Raw genomic sequence first — 19060 nt, 5'->3', positions numbered from 1 at the left:
TACATCTTTGTTAAAGTACAATTATGCTAAATGAAATTATTAATTTATGGAGAGCCACTGATACAAAAGATAAATGCAAATATAAAATTAGCTTGTTCTGCAAGAAAATGTAACCAACACCTAAAAGATCTGACCCGGTGCAAATATTCCAGTTTCTAATTGGCTGAAGCACAGACTTTTTCTTTTATAAATTTTGCTTCTTCCCCCCCCAAAAAAAAAACCCTGTGAAGCAAATTAAATTGAATAAGCAAGACATTTAATAAAATGATTACTACTAATATCATGACAGAAAAATGCTAGTGTAAAAGTCTATTGCTTTTTGCAATTAACAGAAATTGTGAATGTGCCCTCATTGCCTTGTAAGAATGTGCCCTCATTGCCTTGTCCAAAGGTACCATCAACTCAGCAGCTGTGAAGGCAGTAACACTTAAGATGTTTGGATTTATCAGGAGACTGTGGACCAAATCCTGGAATGAGGCAAAATTGCACAGGATGCAAATCAGGGTGTGTGAAAAGGTGGCTTAAAATTCACCTCTGCTCTTCCCTGATCCTGCTGCTGAACTATGCTGACTAGTTCCCCTCCCCTTTCTTACAGAACAATGAAATAGCTGCTGTAATTTACCCTATGTGATACCAACGACAAAGGGCTTAAAATGCAGTCAGGCATGAATGTAATGCAAGGGCATCCTAGGCATGTCATTCTTCCTTTGCCTATGCCCTCTTTTCCCTCCTATGCTAGTAGCAAGATGATTGAGTGGCAGAAGAGCCCTCCTGTTGGCTCTAATTAGTTGCACTGCACAAGAAGATCAGGCCCTGTATTGGTGCAGTTCTACCCACCCTGGAATGCAATCAAAGGCCTTTTCTTCATTGTCAGTTTGTTCCAGTTGCAGATATTGGTGGCCAGCCATTAAACTCAGTCAGTGAGCAAGCTTACAGCATGAAAGTTCCTTCATTACCTCCCAGGCCTGGTCCTATTTAACATCTGGCCACTAGCGGCAGACAAGCCCACCTAATAATGGTTAGCCCAGTAGCGAGAGCACTCACCTGGTATACAGGAGACCCAGGTTCAATTATGCTCTCTTCCTATCACGAGAAAGGGTTTGAACCAGGATCTCCCACCTCTCAGGAGAGGTGCTCTAACCACTTTAATATGGGATATTTTGATGTGAGCTGCCTCAGTGTTTCCTGAAGCTGTTTTGCTATGGATAAATAATAAAAGTGACAGAATCAGGGACTCCTACTTCCCAGGTGTATACTCTAACTACTGGATTATAGTCATCCTCATTCTCTCTGGCTCAATGATTGTTCAACTGTGAGAGAGTGAGGCACAAAGAGAAAGTGGCCTTATAGTCCAACCTCTCTGTAATTCCACACAACACACCCCAGAGATGTTACACAAGGATTATCTAAGCATAACAGATCCCCAAATCATCACAAAGTATCTGTCTGTGAAGTTTATGAATTCAGACTGATATGAGGACATTACTATTAAAACTGTTGTATCATGAAGGCTCCCATCTGTTTGCGCATATCTACCATGAGCTTGCAAGATTGCATCATGTCTCTGCCAGTGTGGGAACAATGGTGGGTTGTTAGAACTCAGCAACCACCCATAAGGTGGAAACAGTTTGGAATAAAAATTGGCCCAGAAAACCCAGTTTGCAGGGTGCTGGAGTTTGGAAAGTGGAAAATTACCAAACACTGAACAAAGCCAAGGGGGGGGAATATATAAACTCACTCACAGAACCATGCACAGGAGCTCAGGGTGAGACACAGAAAGTTCAGACAGGAGGAAGGAAGGAGTCAGACAGGCCAAGGTCAAAGGAAGCAAACTGATCTAAGGAAAACACAAGCCAAGCGCTAAAGCAGGACTTGGGACAGGCCCAAAGATCACTGACCCAAGCCCAAAGAATGCTCTAGAGTAAAAATTATTCTTGTATAAATGTATGTAGAATTTATTTTTGTATAAATCTGTACTTCTTATGTGATTAAGAGTAATGTGTTAGACTTCAGTGTACACTGTGGTTCTCAGAATTTTTTACTGGTGACCCCTTTCTCATAGCTAGCCCCTGAGTGTGACCCCCCCTTATAAAATAAAAAACCTTTTAAATATATTTAACACCATTCTAAATGCTGGATGCAAAGCAGGGTTTGGGGTGGAGGGTGACAGCTCACGATCCCCACCATGTAATAACCTCATGACCCCCAGTTTGAGCACCCCAGGGTACAGCATCAGCGTGTTTAATTAAGGCTATGTTTATGGCATGGAAGTCATGACTTCTAGAGACCTCCGTGACATTTCTGCTTCAGCCCCTGGGGCCTCGGAATCGGAGCTGGCAGCCAGTAGGACACTGGCAGGGTTCCAGCGACGGGCGACAGCCTCTTCAGGATCCCACTGCAGGGTTCCAGCAATAGGCAACAGCCTCACGTGGCGGGTGCAGGGACCCCACAGCTCCCAGCCACCACAGTGGCAGTGGAAACCATACCAGGGGTGGTCAAAACATGGTCCGTGGGCTGGATCTGGCACATCTAACATTTCTATCTGGCCTCCTTTGGCCCCTCGCAATGTCCAAGTCTGGGCTGCTAAGAGTCCCATGGTGCTGGGGGTGGGGGGGTGGGGTTCTAAGGCAGGCTGCCTGGCTGCCGTGGCCCCTCGCCACTCCTGGAAGCAGCTGTATCCAGCTGCTGCTGGCACGTCTCTGTGTACCCCTGACCGGGAGAGGGGGCAGGGCGGCAGCTCCGCGCACTGCCCCCGCCCCCAGCACCATCCTCACAGCTCCCATTGGCTGGAAACCAGCCAATGGGAGAAGCACGGGTGGTGCTTGCAGGCACGGGCTGTGCATGGAGACCCACTGCCCCTCTCCCCACAAGGGGAGCAGAGAGACATGCCAGCAGCAGCCGGCCACAGCCGCTTCCAAGAGCGGTGTGGGGCCATGGCATGCAGGCAACCTGTCTGAGCCTTGCTGCGCCCCCGGCTGGTAGATGCCTGTGGTAAGTGCCTCCCAGCCAGAGCCTGCACCTCGCACCCCCTCCCGCACCTCAACCCCCTCCCCAGGTCAGAACCCCCCCGCATTCAAACTCCCTCCCAGACCCTGCACCCCAATCTTCTGCCCCAGCCCAGAGCCCCCTCCTGCACCAAACTCCCTTCCAGAGCCCACACCCATCACCCTCCCCTGCACTCCAACACCCTGCACCAGCCTGGCGCTCCCTCCTGCACCCAAACTCCCTGCCAGACCCTGCACCTGCTCCATTAATACAGTAGAAATGCGCGGCCCATGACAACTTACCAAAATTCGTGGAGTGGCCCCCCTTCTAAAATTATTGCCCATCCCTGGTCTAAGCCCTCACAATGGGATGCTAGAGAATCTGCACCCCCAACAGTGTGCCTAGGGACCCTGTGTGACATTCCCCTGGTGTTATCTGGACCGGTGATCTGCTAGGTCACTCCAATACTCGACTCTGGGAGCCAGTCTTATCCTGTTCTGCTGTGAGAACCCACGCACAGCCTCTAGCATGTAAGCTGCTCGCAGCTACGTGAGTGAGCACTTTTGGCCAGCCGCTGTTGGATTGTGCAACCGAATGACACTAGTCAATATCTCTCGTCCCAGACACAACCCTAGGAACCTCCATCTTGCAGTGTCCAGTTATACCCGCTGGATGCTGCAAGCTTATATGAGTTCATCAATTTAAAAAAGAAATTGATACATACCAGGCTTGTTATCCCAAGAGGAGTCTCTGACACGCTTCAAAACAAACACACTGCTTCAGGTAGGATAAAAACAAACAAATTTAACAACCACAAAAGACAGATTTTAAGTGATTATATGCCAAAGCACAAGAAGTCAGATTTGATCAAATGAAATAAAAGCAAAACGCATTCTAAGCTGATCTTAACACTTTCGGTGCCATTACAAACTTAGATGCTTCTCACCACAGGCTGGCTGGTTGCCCTTCAGCCTGGCTCTCCCCTTTGATCAGTGCTTCAGCCGCTTGGTGGTAGTGTCTGCAGATGGACGTGAAAGAGAGAGAGAGAGAGAGCGCGCATGGCAAGCGTCTCTCTTTTTTATCATGTTCTTTTTTCCCTCTTGGCTTTGCCTCCCCCCTTTCAGAGTCAGGTAAGCATTACCTCATCATAGTCCCAAACTGACTAAGGGAAGGGGAGTGACTCACTCGAGAGTCCAACCGATCCTTTATTGCTGCCTAGGCCAGTATCCTTTGTTCCTATGAGGCTGGGCTAGGTGCCCAGCCTCATGCCCATACATGCCCTGATGAAGTGTACACTGCCCCTTTGCTCCTGGAGAGTTTTGCTCGGGCTTGTTTTAAGCCATGAGGACACATTTTCAACCTCATAACTATATACATGAAATTACAACTTATAACATTACTATAACAACAATGCTCAGTGCATCATGAACCTTCTGAAGATACCCAACATGACAAACTTTGCATTGCATACCACACAATCATATTATAAGGATGAACATGAGGGTTCAGGGGGTTCCCCGAGGTACAGAGCATCACCCTGGAATACAGCAGAACTCACCACCACAGAACCCCTCAAGCCAGGACATGGTGTTGCAGGAGTTCTTATAATCAGGACTGCTATTTGCCATGCTGATTTTACAGCAGCTTCCAGGTCCCAGGCCTCCAGTCAGGTCACCTTCCAAATTTAGTCCCCTTTCAGTGTAACAAAAGTCCAAAGAGAACATCTAAACAGTTATTCTGCCCCTTGTGAGCTACATCAGCTTATCCTCTGGGATTGGTTCTCAGCCCCTTCTGGGCTACCTTTAATTTCTTCCCTGCTCTGATACAGAGCACTGACTTCCAGGCTGCTTTCCCTAGAGCCCCTCTCACAGTCTACGACTCACTGAAGTTCCCTGCTCTTTGCCCCTACTCCAGTTCTCTGCATACTTCTTCTTTGCTTTTCTAGCTGAGCACTTCCTCCTAGGGCTTTCTCCCTGACAACCCTTTATTAGCAAGGTCTGACTGCCTTCCCTCCCAGGAGTCTCCAGAAGCTTCCTCCAGGGACCTCCCTGTTTCTTGCAAACACTATCTCTGGGGCCTCCCATAGCACCTAACCAGCTTACTGTAGTTCCTCTTCCCTTCTCTCAGACTCAGTCCTTTTAATGCAGTCCAGGTGTTCATCAGGCTAACACTTGACCCCATTCATGCCATCCCCCCCCTCAGGCTGGGAAGCAGCTAATTATCACAAAGGTAGTGCTAATTAAATAGGGCAGACTAGCCCAAGATCTCCCAGTCCTGTAACAGGGCAAGTGCTCTGCGACTGTGGGACCTATTTCCGCTCCTCCCTGGTCTCACGCATATTGACAGAATTCCTCTGGGCAGCGTCCGCTGGCTCTCTAGACAACTTTGATGAGCAATGGGCGCTCTCTGGGGTTCTCTGCTCGGTATCCCCCTCTGGATCCCTAGTTTTGAACCTGTGACCTTCACTATTGACTCTGTTATTCCTTAGTTGTTCCCGGGTCCAGTGGTCCTGCTCACAAGGCTGGATTTCCAATAAGGCAGGTGCTCTGCAACAGTGGAACCTATTTCCTCTCCTCTCTGGTCTCACGCATCCAGGTAGAGTTCCTCTGGGTGACATCTGCTGGCTCCCTAGATAGCTTTCAGGAGCAGTGGGCGCCCTCCAGATTCTCTGCTTGGTATCCCCAGTCTTAGAACCTGTGACCTTCACTCCTAACCCTGTTATTCGTTAGTTGTCCCACGTATTCAGTTGGTTCCCAGTCCAGTGGTCCCTCCCACAAGGCTGGGGGAGGGACCTTCAGAAGCAGGTAGGCTTGTGCAGGCTGTCCTGTTACAGATGCTACCACAGGGTTGTAGAGTCCCCTCACAGCAATCTGCCAGCAGGGGGAGCCCAAGTAGCTCTGGAACATCTTAGGACCTAATAATTACCTTCTGTATAAAAATCTCCATTTCCCATGAAGAAAAGGGGGAGTGGTGAGGTAGCTCCCTGTATGGCAGTGTTTCCCACTTCCCTGAGATCCTGCCGAAGGCTCTCTTTAGGTCTGGGGATCTGGTGGGAGAGCACCTGCTGAGCAAACCTGGGAAGAAATGGAAAGCAGAAGAAAGACTTGTCTTATGCCACACTGACTCCCCCAGAAATGTATTACAGACCCAAACTGTATTACGTTTTTGCAGCCTTCCTCCCTTTAAGTCCTGTAAGAAGACATTGGCTGAACAGCTTGGTTCCATTGGAGCTCTCCTACCAGGGACTTCACATTGTTGCATCTGCCTCCTCTAACTCCCTTAAATGGTAATCCCAAGTGTGGAGCAGAGGGAGATGCACCACTGTAAGATTGCCTCTGGGTGTACATATCTGAGTGAATCTCTTAATTATCCATATTCTAACATGCCCTTTCATTCAGGGGATTATAATACATATTTAGATGCCTAACTTTAAGCATCAAAGTTGAAATCTTGGCCTATGTCTTTAACTATAAAATGCTAGTAATTTACAATGTAGTAGGGGAAAGTAACGTATGTATCGTCAGAAAGACAAAATGTGATTTACTGAGGATGACTCAGAAAAGGTATCAGCTTTCCCCCATCTCAGTTCCTTACCTCCTTTCCTTCTTGAATCGTTTCTTAAAATACATCTATTGTTCCCAGCGGGACCGTATTTCCTTGCTTCTTCTCCGTTCAAGCAACTTTGGACACAACACGTCCAAAGGAAAGGGTGGAGAGCCTGCTGCAGTTGCACTTGGAATGCCATGTAGTGATTAACACTGACCTTGTTGCTCATTGAGTATGCGCTATTAGGATATGCAAAGTAACTTACAGAGGGATGGAGAAAGGCAGTTTTCCCATTAGCATTCATAGTAGCTGTGCAGCTACCATCCTGCTCATCAAGTTGGGAATATATCCTTTTGTATATTGATGGGAAAATGTCACTAGTTACAAATGGTTACAGACAGGGGTATAGTGGGGTCAAAGCAAACTCCAATACTTTTTTTTTTCCGAGGGAAAGTGCTGCTTCGGCAGTTCTCTTTCGCCCTGATGGTGCACCTCTAGATAAAAGAAATGGTGGAATTCCCTGCCCTGACCTTCCTTGTACCCCACCACCCAAAGACTAAAGAAAAATGTGCCATTTTCAACACAATATGCCATCAGTAGTTTATGTTGGAATAATCATCAAACTCAGCTGTAGGTGTTATTGAGTATGAAGCGTGACCTCTCAAGGTCCACCCACTACTCTGACCAGTCTTATAAAACAGTCTTTCAGCAACATGAATGGAGTCTGAATTGCCAGCTATTGACAATGACAGTTTCATTTCTATTGCCGAAAGCTTCCTTTTTAAAGACGAGTCGGTGTTTCAGACTTTCCTTGCCAAGAGTCCAGTGACACTTCTTAATAGCTGAAATTCCCACTCCCTTGTTACTACTATTTTCTGTCACCTAGAGATACCATAAGAAAATCTTGGTTTCTAGATAATTAACCCAATATTGTCAGCTTGCATAAGACTTCCTACATGCTCTATTAATGTAGTTGGAGGAGGATTTAATCTTTCCACCATTTGCTGTTGCTTGTATTACAGGGGAGCATATTGGGGCAGATACAAGTTCATTTAGGCAACTGACTAGCAATTGAAACTGGTGCATGAAAGCTGCTTATACACAGAGGGACTTCAATGGAGCTATGTAGCTTACACCAGTTAGAGATCTGGTCCATAACAAGAAATAGCTCTTAAAATAACTAATCTAATGATTTGGCTAAGTATTGGTAAGATTCTACCAAATACACTTTGCAAGGAAGAAAAAATTATAGGGAAACATAACATTGTTAGGCTCCCTAAGAAATTTAAGAAATTCCCCTGGTTGCACAAGGGCTTATAGTAGTTTAAAGATGGCTCTGGGTAGCTAGAACTATGTTACACCTAATGCTGAGATGAAGATGCCCATAAATTAGCTTATTTTGATCACTCCCAATTTTGTACTGGACATGCACAATTTTCCATTAACACTGCTAGCAGATGAGCTCTGCAGTATGCCACTATGCTTGCTTTAAAATGGTGCAGAATCACTCCTGCACTGCTTGTGCCCTTCCTTGGGCCCAACACATACTTAACTCCTATCATATACTTCTGCAATGCACCTGAGAATAGAGCCCATTATGTTTATGTTCTTAAACACAATATCTCTCCTCCTTGGTACTGCACCTTAATTGCTCTGGATAGAAAATCTCTCTTGATGCTTGCAACTTCTGATTTTCTTATTGGCTTCATTTCCCTTAAGAGTTTCTAAATGGATTACGATTACTATAGAGTATCCAGAATTTTGTCTGAGCCATCTCCACTTTCCTGAGGCAATTTCACATCCTTCAAGCAATACTTCCAGGAAAAATCTGTTGTCAAAACATCATTACATTGTTATGATTTAAATATCACACTGCATCACAACCTTATTTTACAATGTTACCACATTGCAATGTATTTTATTTATATTTAAATGAAGACACTATACAAGGCTGATGACCTAATACATCATTAGTGTTCTAATAAAATAATGAAAATGACCACTTTAACAGGAACTCTGCTAACAGCCACCTACAAAATCTCCTTTCCCACCCATAACTGGGACCGTCAGCTCTCTCTAAAAACTCTAGCAAACAGTCATGATGTTGTGCCACAATGGTATTATGCATTGAAGTTTATTCTGCAAGGCAAATTCCAAAAAGGCAGCAACTCTAATTTGTTGACATGTTCAAGGAAAGAATAATAACAGGCAATACAATACAATAAAATACAATATTTTTGTTTTGTGTATCATCAGACTAATGCCGATGAAGCCACTTGTTGGGCTGGGTATAACCTCCTATGTTACACTCAAAACACTGACCACATGTTGCCAACTCTTGCAATTGTATCATGAGACTCAAATGTTTTTCTTAAAAACCTGCACCTGAAATCACTACTTAAGAATTTCACCTTTCTTTGGAAATTTCTAGCCCTCCTGACTTTGTCACAAAGAAAAGCTTGAAAATGTGAACCTTAGGCTTAAAGGCTCAAAATGAGAAGACAAATCAAAAGTTATTTTGTTGATATCCAAAATGTGTTATTTTTTAAAATCTCATGATTCTTTCTTCAGAATTTTTGAACACTTGTGGTTGGCAACATTAGATTGGTTTAACATGTACCTCCACTGTCTGGCCCAATCCCAATCTTGCCAACTGTTGTGATTTGAATAACACAATTTTAGCCCCTGCTGAAGGCACTTCAGTGATATAGACCAGAAGCTCCTACCTTGGTGTCATTTTGGAACGTGGTCAGTCTAGCCTTCCCCACTTTTCAGCTTTCTAAGCAAAAGAAGCCAACCAGAGCTAATGCAAGACCTGGGCAGAGCTTTCTCTCTCTAAAAAAATTGGGTAGAAACTCGTAACTGTTTCTCTCCACGGAATTCTTTAGTAAAAGGCAAAAGATTTATACTGCAGAGGAGTTTTTGGGTCGGCGAGAGGACAAAGGGAGCAGTGCACACCATTTTTACAAGAGAGGAGGGAGAAGAAATATTTCCTAACAAATTTATTTGAGCATAAGCTTTTGTGAGCTACAGCTCACTTCATCGGATGCATTCAGTGGAAAATACAGTGGGGAGATTTATATACACAGAGAACATGAAACGATGGGTGTTACCATTCACACTGTAACAAGAGTGATCAGGAAAGGTGAGCTATTACACCAGCGGGGGGGTGGGGGTGGCTTTTGTAGCGATAATCAAGGTGGGACATTTCCAGCAGTTGACAAGAACGTCTGAGGAACAGTGGGGGGGGGGGGGGGAGGATAAACATGGGGAAATAGTTTTACTTTGTGTAATGACCCCTCCACTCCCAGTCTCTATTCAAGCCTAAGTTAATTGTATCCAGTTTGCAAATTAATTCCAATTCAGCAGTCTCTCGTTGGAGTCTGTTTTTGAAGTTTTTTTGTTGAAGAATTGCCAGATTTGGTCTGTAATTACAGATTTGGTCTGTAATCAAGTGACCAAAGAGATTGAAGTGTTCTCCGACTGGTTTTTGAATGTTGTAATTCTTGACGTCTGATTTGTGTCCATTTATTCTTTTACGTAGAGACTGTCCAGTTTGACCAATGTACATGGCAGAGGGGCATTGCTGGCACATGATTGCATATATCACATTGGTAGATGTGCAGGTGAACGAGTCTCTGATAGTGTGGCTCCAGAAGTTACTTACTACAGGACAGGCCCAGCAAAGAAAATAACAGAACGCCACTAGTCATCACCTTCGGCCCCCAACTAAAACCTCTCCAACGCATCATCAAGGATCTACAACCTATCCTGAAGGACGACCCATCACTCTCACAGATCTTGGGAGACAGGCTAGTCCTTGCTTACAGACAGCCCTTCAACCTGAAGCAAATACTCACGAGCAACCACACACCAGAACCACTAAGCCAGGAACCTATCCTTGCAACAAAACCCATTGCCAATTGTGTCCACATATCTATTCAGGGGACACCATCATAGGGCCTAATCAGCCACACTATCAGAGGCTTGTTCACATCTACCAATGTGATATATGCCATCATGTGCCTCACACGTTCTTGTCAACTGCTGGAAATTGCTCAGCTTGATTATCACTACAAAAGGTCCCCTCCCCACCCCCGCTGGTAATAGCTCACTTTACCTGATCGCTCTTGTTACAGTCTGTATGGTAACACCCATTGTTTCATGTTCTCTGTGTATATAAATCTCCCTACTGTATTTTCCAGTGCATGCATCCGATGAAGTGGGCTGTAGCTCACGGAAGTTTATGCTCATATAAATTTGTTACTCTCTAAGGTGCCACAAGTCCTCCTGTTCTTTTTGCAGATACAGACTAACACAGCTGCGACGCTGAAACCTTGAAATATATCCAACAGCTCAGGGAGGCTTTATTCCCCTTTTCTCACCTGTAATAAACTGGTTGGTCGGCTCGATGCGCTCCATCTTCACCCCTGCAATCTAGGTCTGGGAAAGGGGAGAAGAGCCCCAGGATCTGCCCCCCATTTCAGACCCAGAAGGGGATGTGGAGAAGCACTAGAACTGCAGAAGAAGTCGGAGAGCAGTGAGGGCCACACGCGTCACTGGGATGCGTTGTACAACTCCCGGCTGGGCAGACCTGGGGCACCAGGGTTAACTCATTCGAATTATTTAGGGCCGGGTTCAAGCTGGAGACTCCGCACCACCCAGCAGCATTTTACAGTGTGGACATAACGCTGCAGCTTGATCTCGGGTCACCCCGACGGGTGTCCCTTGCAAACCCCCAAGAACCTGGGGCCAGTCTCGTGATCTGCCCCAGCGCTTGGCTAGGGGAATCCAGGCACCCCGCCCCCTCGGCCGGATCGGTCCCCGGGGACACGCCTGTTCCCCAGGCCTGGCCCCTGGGGCGGCTGCGCTCGGCGTACGGCCCTCGGCACCGTGGCTACGGGGGGGGCGAGCCGCAGCCAACAGCTCCCGCAGCCCGGAGAACAGGTCGAGCCCCGTTCCATAGCGTCCCTTCCTCCATGCGCATGCGCGGCAGGCTTCGCGCGCGCGGGGGGGGGGAGGGGGCGGGACCGCTTTGCAGACGTGGCGGCCGCCCCGTGCGGAAGGAACCGGTGAGCGGCGGCCGTCCGCCGCCATTGCCAGGAAGAGTTCCTGGGGGAGCGGCAGGTAGGGGCTGCTGCCCCCCCGGGGAGAGGGACCGGCACGGCCGCCCTGAGCCCCGCGCCCCTTGGCATCGGCGGCGGCCCCAAGTACCAGCCCGCCGCAGCAGAGCCTCCCTAGTGTAACGCCACATGTGCAGCGCCGTGCGCAGGCCTCGGCGGCTGATTGGGCGCCTGGCCCCAGCGCAGCGGGCGGGCGAGGGGCGCTTTTGAAGGCTTTGCGCCGGGGGGGGGGGGGGCGGCAGGTGTTTCTCTGCTCTCGTTAGAGGCTTCCCGAGAGAATGGCCGCCAGGAGCCAGCCCCCGGCCGGAGCCCTGCCCGCCGCGGGCAGCAGCCGCGCCTACCCGTTCGGAAACGGCCTCCAGGCGGACGGCGAGGCGCAGGAGGAGGACGGCGAGGTGTCCGAGCTGCGCCCAAGAGGGAGGGAGAAGGTGCGACGAAGTACCTCGCGAGACCGTCTGGATGATATTGTGCTACTAACGAAGGACATCCAGGAAGGCGAGACGTTAAACGCGATAGCGCTGCAGTATTGTTGCTCGGTAAGTCTCGTGTACTGAGCGGTTCCCAACGCGCTTTGTCATTTTGCCCAGGAGCCGCTCAGGCCCAGCGGGCCATGTAGCGTGTTCCCTACAGAAACTACACACCAGGAATGCTAAGATGCATGAGTATTTAAGCCCCTCGAAAGCAAGAACTGCCCAGGCTAAGGCTGACAAGGTGGGCGAGGTAATATCTTTATTGGACAACTTCTGTTGGTGAGAGAGACAAGTTTTTGAGCCAGGCAGAGCTCCTCTTTGGACCTGGAAAAGGTTCTTGGCGTGAATGACTAAAGAAATGCTACAAAATATTAGTATATGTCTTATGATATAGAAAAAGGCTGTCATGTTTTAAACTATTGGCTTGGCTGTAATCTTGAATGTGTATACAGTAGCACCTTTCATCCAAATGGAACCTAGAATGTTTAAAAACTTTACTGTGTGTAAAATATGCTGACATTGCACATCTCTGAACTGTAGAAAGAAGAGGAGTACTTGTGGTACCTTAGACTAACAAATTTATTTGAGCATAAGCTTTCGTGAGCTACAGCTCACTTCATCGGATGCAAGTGAGCTGTAGCTCACGAAAGCTTATGCTCAAATAAATTTGTTAGTCTCTAAGGTGCCACAAGTCCTCCTTTTCTTTTTGCAAATACAGACTAACAGGGCTGCTACTCTGAAATCTGAACGGTAGCTCCCTCTGGGGTAATACATGACAACTCTTCAACAGCCCATAAGAATACAACAAAAGGACTTAATGTTGTAAGGCGTGTATTGTCGTTACATTTTCATTCCAAATCTTCATACCACATTTCACAGATTTTATTCTTGAAAGCATTTCCCGGATGTTATGCGTTTTTTGCAAAAAGAAAAAAAAAAGTGGTGTGTGTGTGTGAGAGAGAATATGCGGCTGCATCTGAAGTCTGTAAGACAGTGCATAGCCACAAGTGGGAAGACTTGTAATAGAGCAGCCTGCGTGGAGATGTTTCTTGATTTGGATGCCCAATGCTATAACAGCAGTACTCACTAAAAATTTTTGTAGGGTACTTTAATTTTTTAGAAAGAAAAATAAGTAACTTTTCTCTCCAGGACTCTGAAATTCTGAAGATGAGCCATAAATGGGTATTAGCACATGTAAATAACCTCACTAGGAGCTATTTGGCCACACATCACTAACCTCCCTCCCTATGCACCTTAGGAGGGATGAGAACACTCTTCTTACATGCATCTTAGGGTGCTGCCAACTTTGCAACATCTCCAGTTTTAGGATTTTAACTTGCATGAGTAGCGTTTAGCTTCTTGGCACTCTTGTGTAATCTACTAGAATTGAGCCAAGGGCTTCTGCAGAGCTCTTGCCTCAGCTAAGGTGAAACCTTCAGTACATTTGTCACTTTGTAGTTAAACTAGCTGTACATGTGTGGTAGTATAGCCTTCTTGACCAGAATAGTGAGAAACTTGCACAAAATATGAGCTACATTTGCTCATGCAGCTTTCAAAAGCTTGTAACTTGGTCAATAAAAAAAGTTTTCTAGGGAATGCTCAGGGGTGTTCTTATATGGCTTTTTTTCATGCAAAATGTAAACACTCAACTCTCTAGCCATTTTGACTGTAAAGGAATTATAAAAAAAACTTGGTGAGTGAAACAGAAGTCTTATTTACTTGTTCTCAGATGTTTTGCTCCTGTTCTCAGGGGTGTGGGATTGGTGGGGAGGGAAGAGAGCCTGTCTGCAGAGACCAAATCTGAGGAACTTTCATCTTGTAAGATGAAAAGTTTAAAAAAGTTAAGTATCTGAACACTTGTTTTAACTGAAATCTATTTTTTTAACTACCCCTTCTTTAACCATTTTCTTTCCTCTCCCTCCTCTGCCTACCCTTCATAAGCTTACTTTTTGTAGCTGTTTATGATATAACCTGTCTTGGACTATTTTTTGTGAGAGTTAATAAGCGGAGCTCTTAAATCTGTAGGAAACCCTGCCCTTTCTCAAAGAGAGAGGGGGCATAGGAAGACTTAATGCCCTGAGTTATGCCTATTGCTGCACTTGGCAATACTGAGGCAGAGAAGAAAGAACTATACTAGATGAATTGGGGTGATTTTATAAAGTAGGAGAACTTCTATCTACCTAGATGTTCTAGAATAACCAAACCACATTTTATAGTAATAGTATGTCTGTTTGCAAAACACTTCTTAAACTAATGGTCATCATTTCTTTGAAAGGGCGGGAGTATTTCCATTTTTATAAGTAGTTAATGAGACAGGCTGAGTGACTTTTTTTCCCCCAAGTTCAGAGGGAGTCAGTGATTATTTGCATTAGAACACAGTTCCCGCCTTCCAGTCTGTACTTCTGTTCTTGTTTGTTTCAAAAATTTTGTTTGTATTTTGAACTTTGATTCCCTGTCTTGCATCAAAATATTTTTGATTTGGTTCCATTTATAATGTGGGATTTCCTTTTTTAGGGGGTGTAGACTGTCACTCTGGAAGGCTAGAGCTCTTCTTCAGCTTTAATAAACCTTTCATGTTTAAACTACATTGCTTTATTTATTTTTTCTTCAGGTTGCAGACATCAAGAGGATTAATAATCTTATCACTGACCAGGATTTTTTTGCACTGAGATCTATCAAAATTCCAGTGAAGAAGTTCAGTGTATTGACTGAAACTCATTGCTCTCCGAAAGGCAAGCAAGTTTCAAGATCCTTATCTTCTACTCAGTTTTCCCCAGAATTCCAAGAAACATCACAAACTTCTGATTCATTTTCCTGTAATGAGACTGTTGGCAACTTCTTGAAAGAAGTGGATCGCGATATAGAACAAATAGTAAAGTGTAACGATACAAAAAGAGAGAATCTTAATGAAGTTGTTTCTGCCTTATCTGCACAGCAGATATGCTTTGAACCTGATGCTAAAACCAAAAAGCGGAAAGATCCCTATTATGGAGCAGACTGGGGCATAGGATGGTGGACAGCAGTGGTGATAATGTTGGTGATTGGTATAATAACTCCAGTTTTTTATCTCTTGTATTATGAGGTTTTAGTGAAAGTGGATGTTAGTCACCATTCTACAATGGAATCTGCCCATTCACTAGTCACAGCACCATCACAACAAAAACAAATTGAAAATGGAATAAATCCAGCAAACATCATGAATGTTGAGAGTGAGGAAGAGCTTCAGCATTATAATGGCAAGTCCCAGGAGACTGTTGTTCATAGACCTATAACATAACTTTCAGACGAAGAGAGAAACAGAATGCAAAATGCATCTGGAATGCAAAGAATAGATATTACTGATGTATACATTCCTTCTTTTGGGGCAGTATTAAAGTACAAGGGTGCTTTGCTTCCTTTATTTAAATAGTTGTGGGAACCTGCCACATTTACGTAGGAGATAATCCTTCTGTAGGTCATTTAAACTGACAGATTATATTACCAGGTTTAATGTGAGATTGTTATGGTATAAATGTGTATGTAAACAGGTATTTTTTGAAAGGCTTTGCACTTTTTTTCTATTTAAATATAACCTGGTTTTGTTTTGTTTTTAATTAACGATTGCTGTTAAGGTGCAGTTCTGACAAACATGAGATAAATGAGTACAATTGACTATAATTTGCTATCTGAAAGCATCTGCCTCGGCATGTTTAATTTAAAAATAAATATGGTTTCATGCTTTATTTATAATTAATGGTACATGCTAGAGAGGCTATCTTAATATCCCAGTGTATCGCTGTCAACTGAAGAGATCTACTTCCCGCTTCATAATATATACCACTGAATACATATTTAGTGTATGGCTAGTGTAAATTCTGTGTGTAAAACCTTTTTCCATACATAAAGGTCAAACCACTTTTTTCCTTAGATCAGTGTGAGACTTCCTTAAAGGAAAATGAATATGTTGGGGTGAGAGCTACTGTTGACTAACTCTAAAGATATACTAAATTAAGCTTCGTATACTGCCAGAGCACTACTTATGTTGAACTGTGTTTCTTTTTTTTTTTTTGCACTGTGACTACTGCCTTACATAATAGACATCAAGTGGTGAGATTGCAAAGACATTTAATAGAAGTTTGAGCTTTTCACCATCAGTGCACAATCAAACAGTTCATTAAATTCCTCCTTTTTGAGTATAAGCAAATTTACTTTACTGAAGTAAGGCCCAGTGTTCAGGCTGGGTCTCATTTTCTGCCTGCACTCCAGTCAATAGACTCAAAGCACTCTCTTTTTTTTTTTTTTTTTTTTAAATGTACTTCAGAAGCTTGCTTGAGGTCACTTTTTGTGTATAAGTAGGCTATGCTCTGATGCCTAAACACAATCCAGTTGTTGAGACAGAAGTCTTTGTCCTGTGTAATAATTAGCTGCTTAAATTTGAATAACTAGAAATTGGCTGAATAACTAGAAATTGGCTAAATAACATGCCTTTTTTCTGTTCAACTACTTGTATGGCAAAATAATCTAAGGGGTTTGGCATTTCCTTCAATGACTCCTTACCTTTTTTTGTATTATTAAGGACATGTCACTCCCCTAGTTTGTCTTACAGTGCAAAAAAACTGGCTTTGCTCAGTTGAAACAGCTGGTGGTTTCAGGTGTCTGAGTGGATGAATATGGTAGTCTGTAGGAGGGCTTCAAACACACCAGTCTTTTCTGACTCACTCCCACAACACTTCAGAGGGAAACCCTGTGGCATCTAGCAGAGAAATTTGGCCTGCAGTGAGATTGCAGCTATTGGCAGTGCCTTACTGTCCCCATGATCCTTGTCAGCCATTCTTGTGCTCTTAAATTTCTTCCCCTGAAGAAGGCTGGTTCCTGCATTTAGAAGTCACCTAAATTTTTCCTAAGAAAGTTACAGCTAGAGAAAAGGGAAATGAGTTTTGAACTTACTAACTTTTCTTTAAAGAGGAAAGGGGAGGTATTCCTTTATGGGGATTTATTAAAATTTGAATTAAGATAGTGCCTAAACTTACACTAAATCCCATCATATTTGCTCCCTGAAGCAAGGTTCTCGCTGTTGCCCTCCACGCATAATTATTTCACCATATGAATAAATAGATAGGCTTTGGGAGCAAAAGAGACTTGAGTGGAAAATACTTCCCTTCAATGTTATATTTTGTATTTAAACAGCATCTTGACCAAGTGTACAGTATAAATAAGTGATTCTGAGAAATGGACATTTTTAAGAGATGCACTACTTACAAACACTTTCTCATGTTTGAGAAATCTGATGTCTTAGAGATTTTAAGGAGGACAAATTGAGCCTCTTGTTAAATGAGGCAAACATGGTTCACTGACTATTTTTATTTAGAAATTGTAAAACTTGAGAAAATTGCATGTTAAGGCTCAAGTGGTCTAAAATTTGATGGTAGGTGGAAGTATACTTTGATCCAGTGAATTTTTATTCTGGGGCTATTTTGAATTGTTTGATAAAGTGGCAGCTCTCAGAAGAATTTGATCATGCAAAATTTCTTCCAGAGAGGACCAAACTAGCTATACAAGTAGGAATTATTTAACATTTGTTTTAGAAATAGTTACAAAAACTCTTGTTACAAACATAATAGCAGCTTTGCTTCTATGGTCAAAACATTTAAACAGCTAGTTGTAGTTTAGAAACAGTTGAGATTGCTTTAATCTAGGATTTCAACATTACTTTTAAGGTACCTTAATAGAAATCATATCTATGTAGGATCTGGAACTCTTTTAAGCATAGAATACAATTCTGTGCTCTGAACAAACTTAGGCTTGCTCTTTCTGCTTGCCTTAACTAACCTCTCGTCCACTGTCAATTATTAGTTTTGGAACTAAATGTTAATTCTTTATAATGTCAGAGATTGGTCCTTTGATCACAATAAAAAGCCCAAGAGAATTATTAACAAGCTGAACAACATGAAACCAGCTTGTTTGGGATTTTCAAAAGATACATTGCATACTAGTTATTTTCTGTAAGTGTGACTCATTGCATACACACATGAGCAGCCAAAAGAAAATACTAAATTATTAAAATTTTGGTAATAAATTATAAGGGTCAGATTTGGTCATACCTTGAATTAGATCTGAAAGGGTTCTATACTGTTAAAATACAACTAAAGAAACATTGCTATTTAATGTTGCTCTATGGCATTGTATACTAAGCCTTTGTTTATCTCCATCTTACATAAAATAAAACAACCCACAAATCAGAGTTAAGGTCTGAGAAGACTTGTGACTTATTGTCAATGAATTCTTCCTTTTTTATTTAAAAAAAAACAAAACAAATAAAAGTGTGCTGCAGCAGAGGTATAAACCTTACCTTTTAAAGTTGGTTTTGAACAAATACTTAAGAAAAAACTGTTGTTTTGAGCAACGTTCAGTTGGCTTGTATAACAGCATTTTTAAGACCAGAAAGTTAATTTTATCAGAGTTTGACACGTTTCCCTTGAATATGGGACTCCTGTTAGTATTAAAGGGAGTTGCCTGCATGAATTTGAGTTTGCTTCTCTGTGGGTGGGGGTGTTCTGTTGCAATTGTACTATGTTTTCCAACTACTATGGCAGATACTGCAGTATCGACTGTAGCAGTTAATAACTATCTGATTGCTCTTTGTGATGCAGATTCACACTTAATAGTTAGAAGTGAAGTGGTAAAGCCAGACTCCTGTCAAAACTGTTTTAACAGTGAAGTTGGAATTGTGGAAAAAATGTATTACATGGTGAATTGAAGTGAAGAATCATGCTTTAGATTAAATACAAAACATTGTTTGCTCAGGAAGTCAATTCTTAATCTAAGTGCATATTGCACTGTTGGCACATATGTAAATGCTTTATTTAAATCTGATATATTTTGGAGTACACTACCACAAATGGTCTTTGTATAACAAAGTATTTTATACAGGACAAAATGTAATTAGATGTGAAATAA

General features: G+C 43.6%; 1 protein-coding gene, 1 long non-coding RNA gene and 1 pseudogene across 3 annotated transcripts; 1 reads left to right on the top strand and 2 right to left on the bottom strand.

Annotated features, from left to right (window-relative positions):
- Positions 1–4410: 4410 nt before the first annotated feature.
- LOC119856004 lies at positions 4411–11501 on the bottom strand. Its single transcript, XR_005293111.2, has 3 exons — positions 10917–11501; positions 8175–8359; positions 4411–6059 (listed from the first exon to the last, which is right to left on the bottom strand). It is a non-coding gene; the product is annotated as an uncharacterized LOC119856004 (long non-coding RNA).
- LOC119856449 lies at positions 9350–9453 on the bottom strand (annotated as a pseudogene).
- Positions 11110–18483, top strand: LYSMD3 (LysM domain containing 3). Of its 2 annotated transcripts, XM_043514708.1 has the most exons (3): positions 11110–11658; positions 11918–12190; positions 14736–18483. In XM_043514708.1, exons 2-3 carry the CDS (start codon positions 11933–11935, stop codon positions 15399–15401), a joined length of 924 nt encoding a protein of 307 aa, XP_043370643.1. In that variant the 5' UTR covers positions 11110–11658; positions 11918–11932; the 3' UTR covers positions 15402–18483. The 2 variants fall into 2 exon arrangements, with proteins under 2 accessions (XP_043370643.1, XP_038258956.1); XM_038403028.2 differs by having other exon boundaries at positions 11544–12190.
- Positions 18484–19060: the final 577 nt, after the last annotated feature.

This window comes from Dermochelys coriacea, chromosome 5 (genome assembly GCF_009764565.3).
Source record: "Dermochelys coriacea isolate rDerCor1 chromosome 5, rDerCor1.pri.v4, whole genome shotgun sequence".
In the NCBI taxonomy this organism is placed as follows: Eukaryota; Metazoa; Chordata; order Testudines; family Dermochelyidae; genus Dermochelys; species Dermochelys coriacea.
The sequence above is the reverse complement of the archived record's forward strand: the minus strand, read 5'-3'. Positions and strand labels throughout refer to the sequence as shown.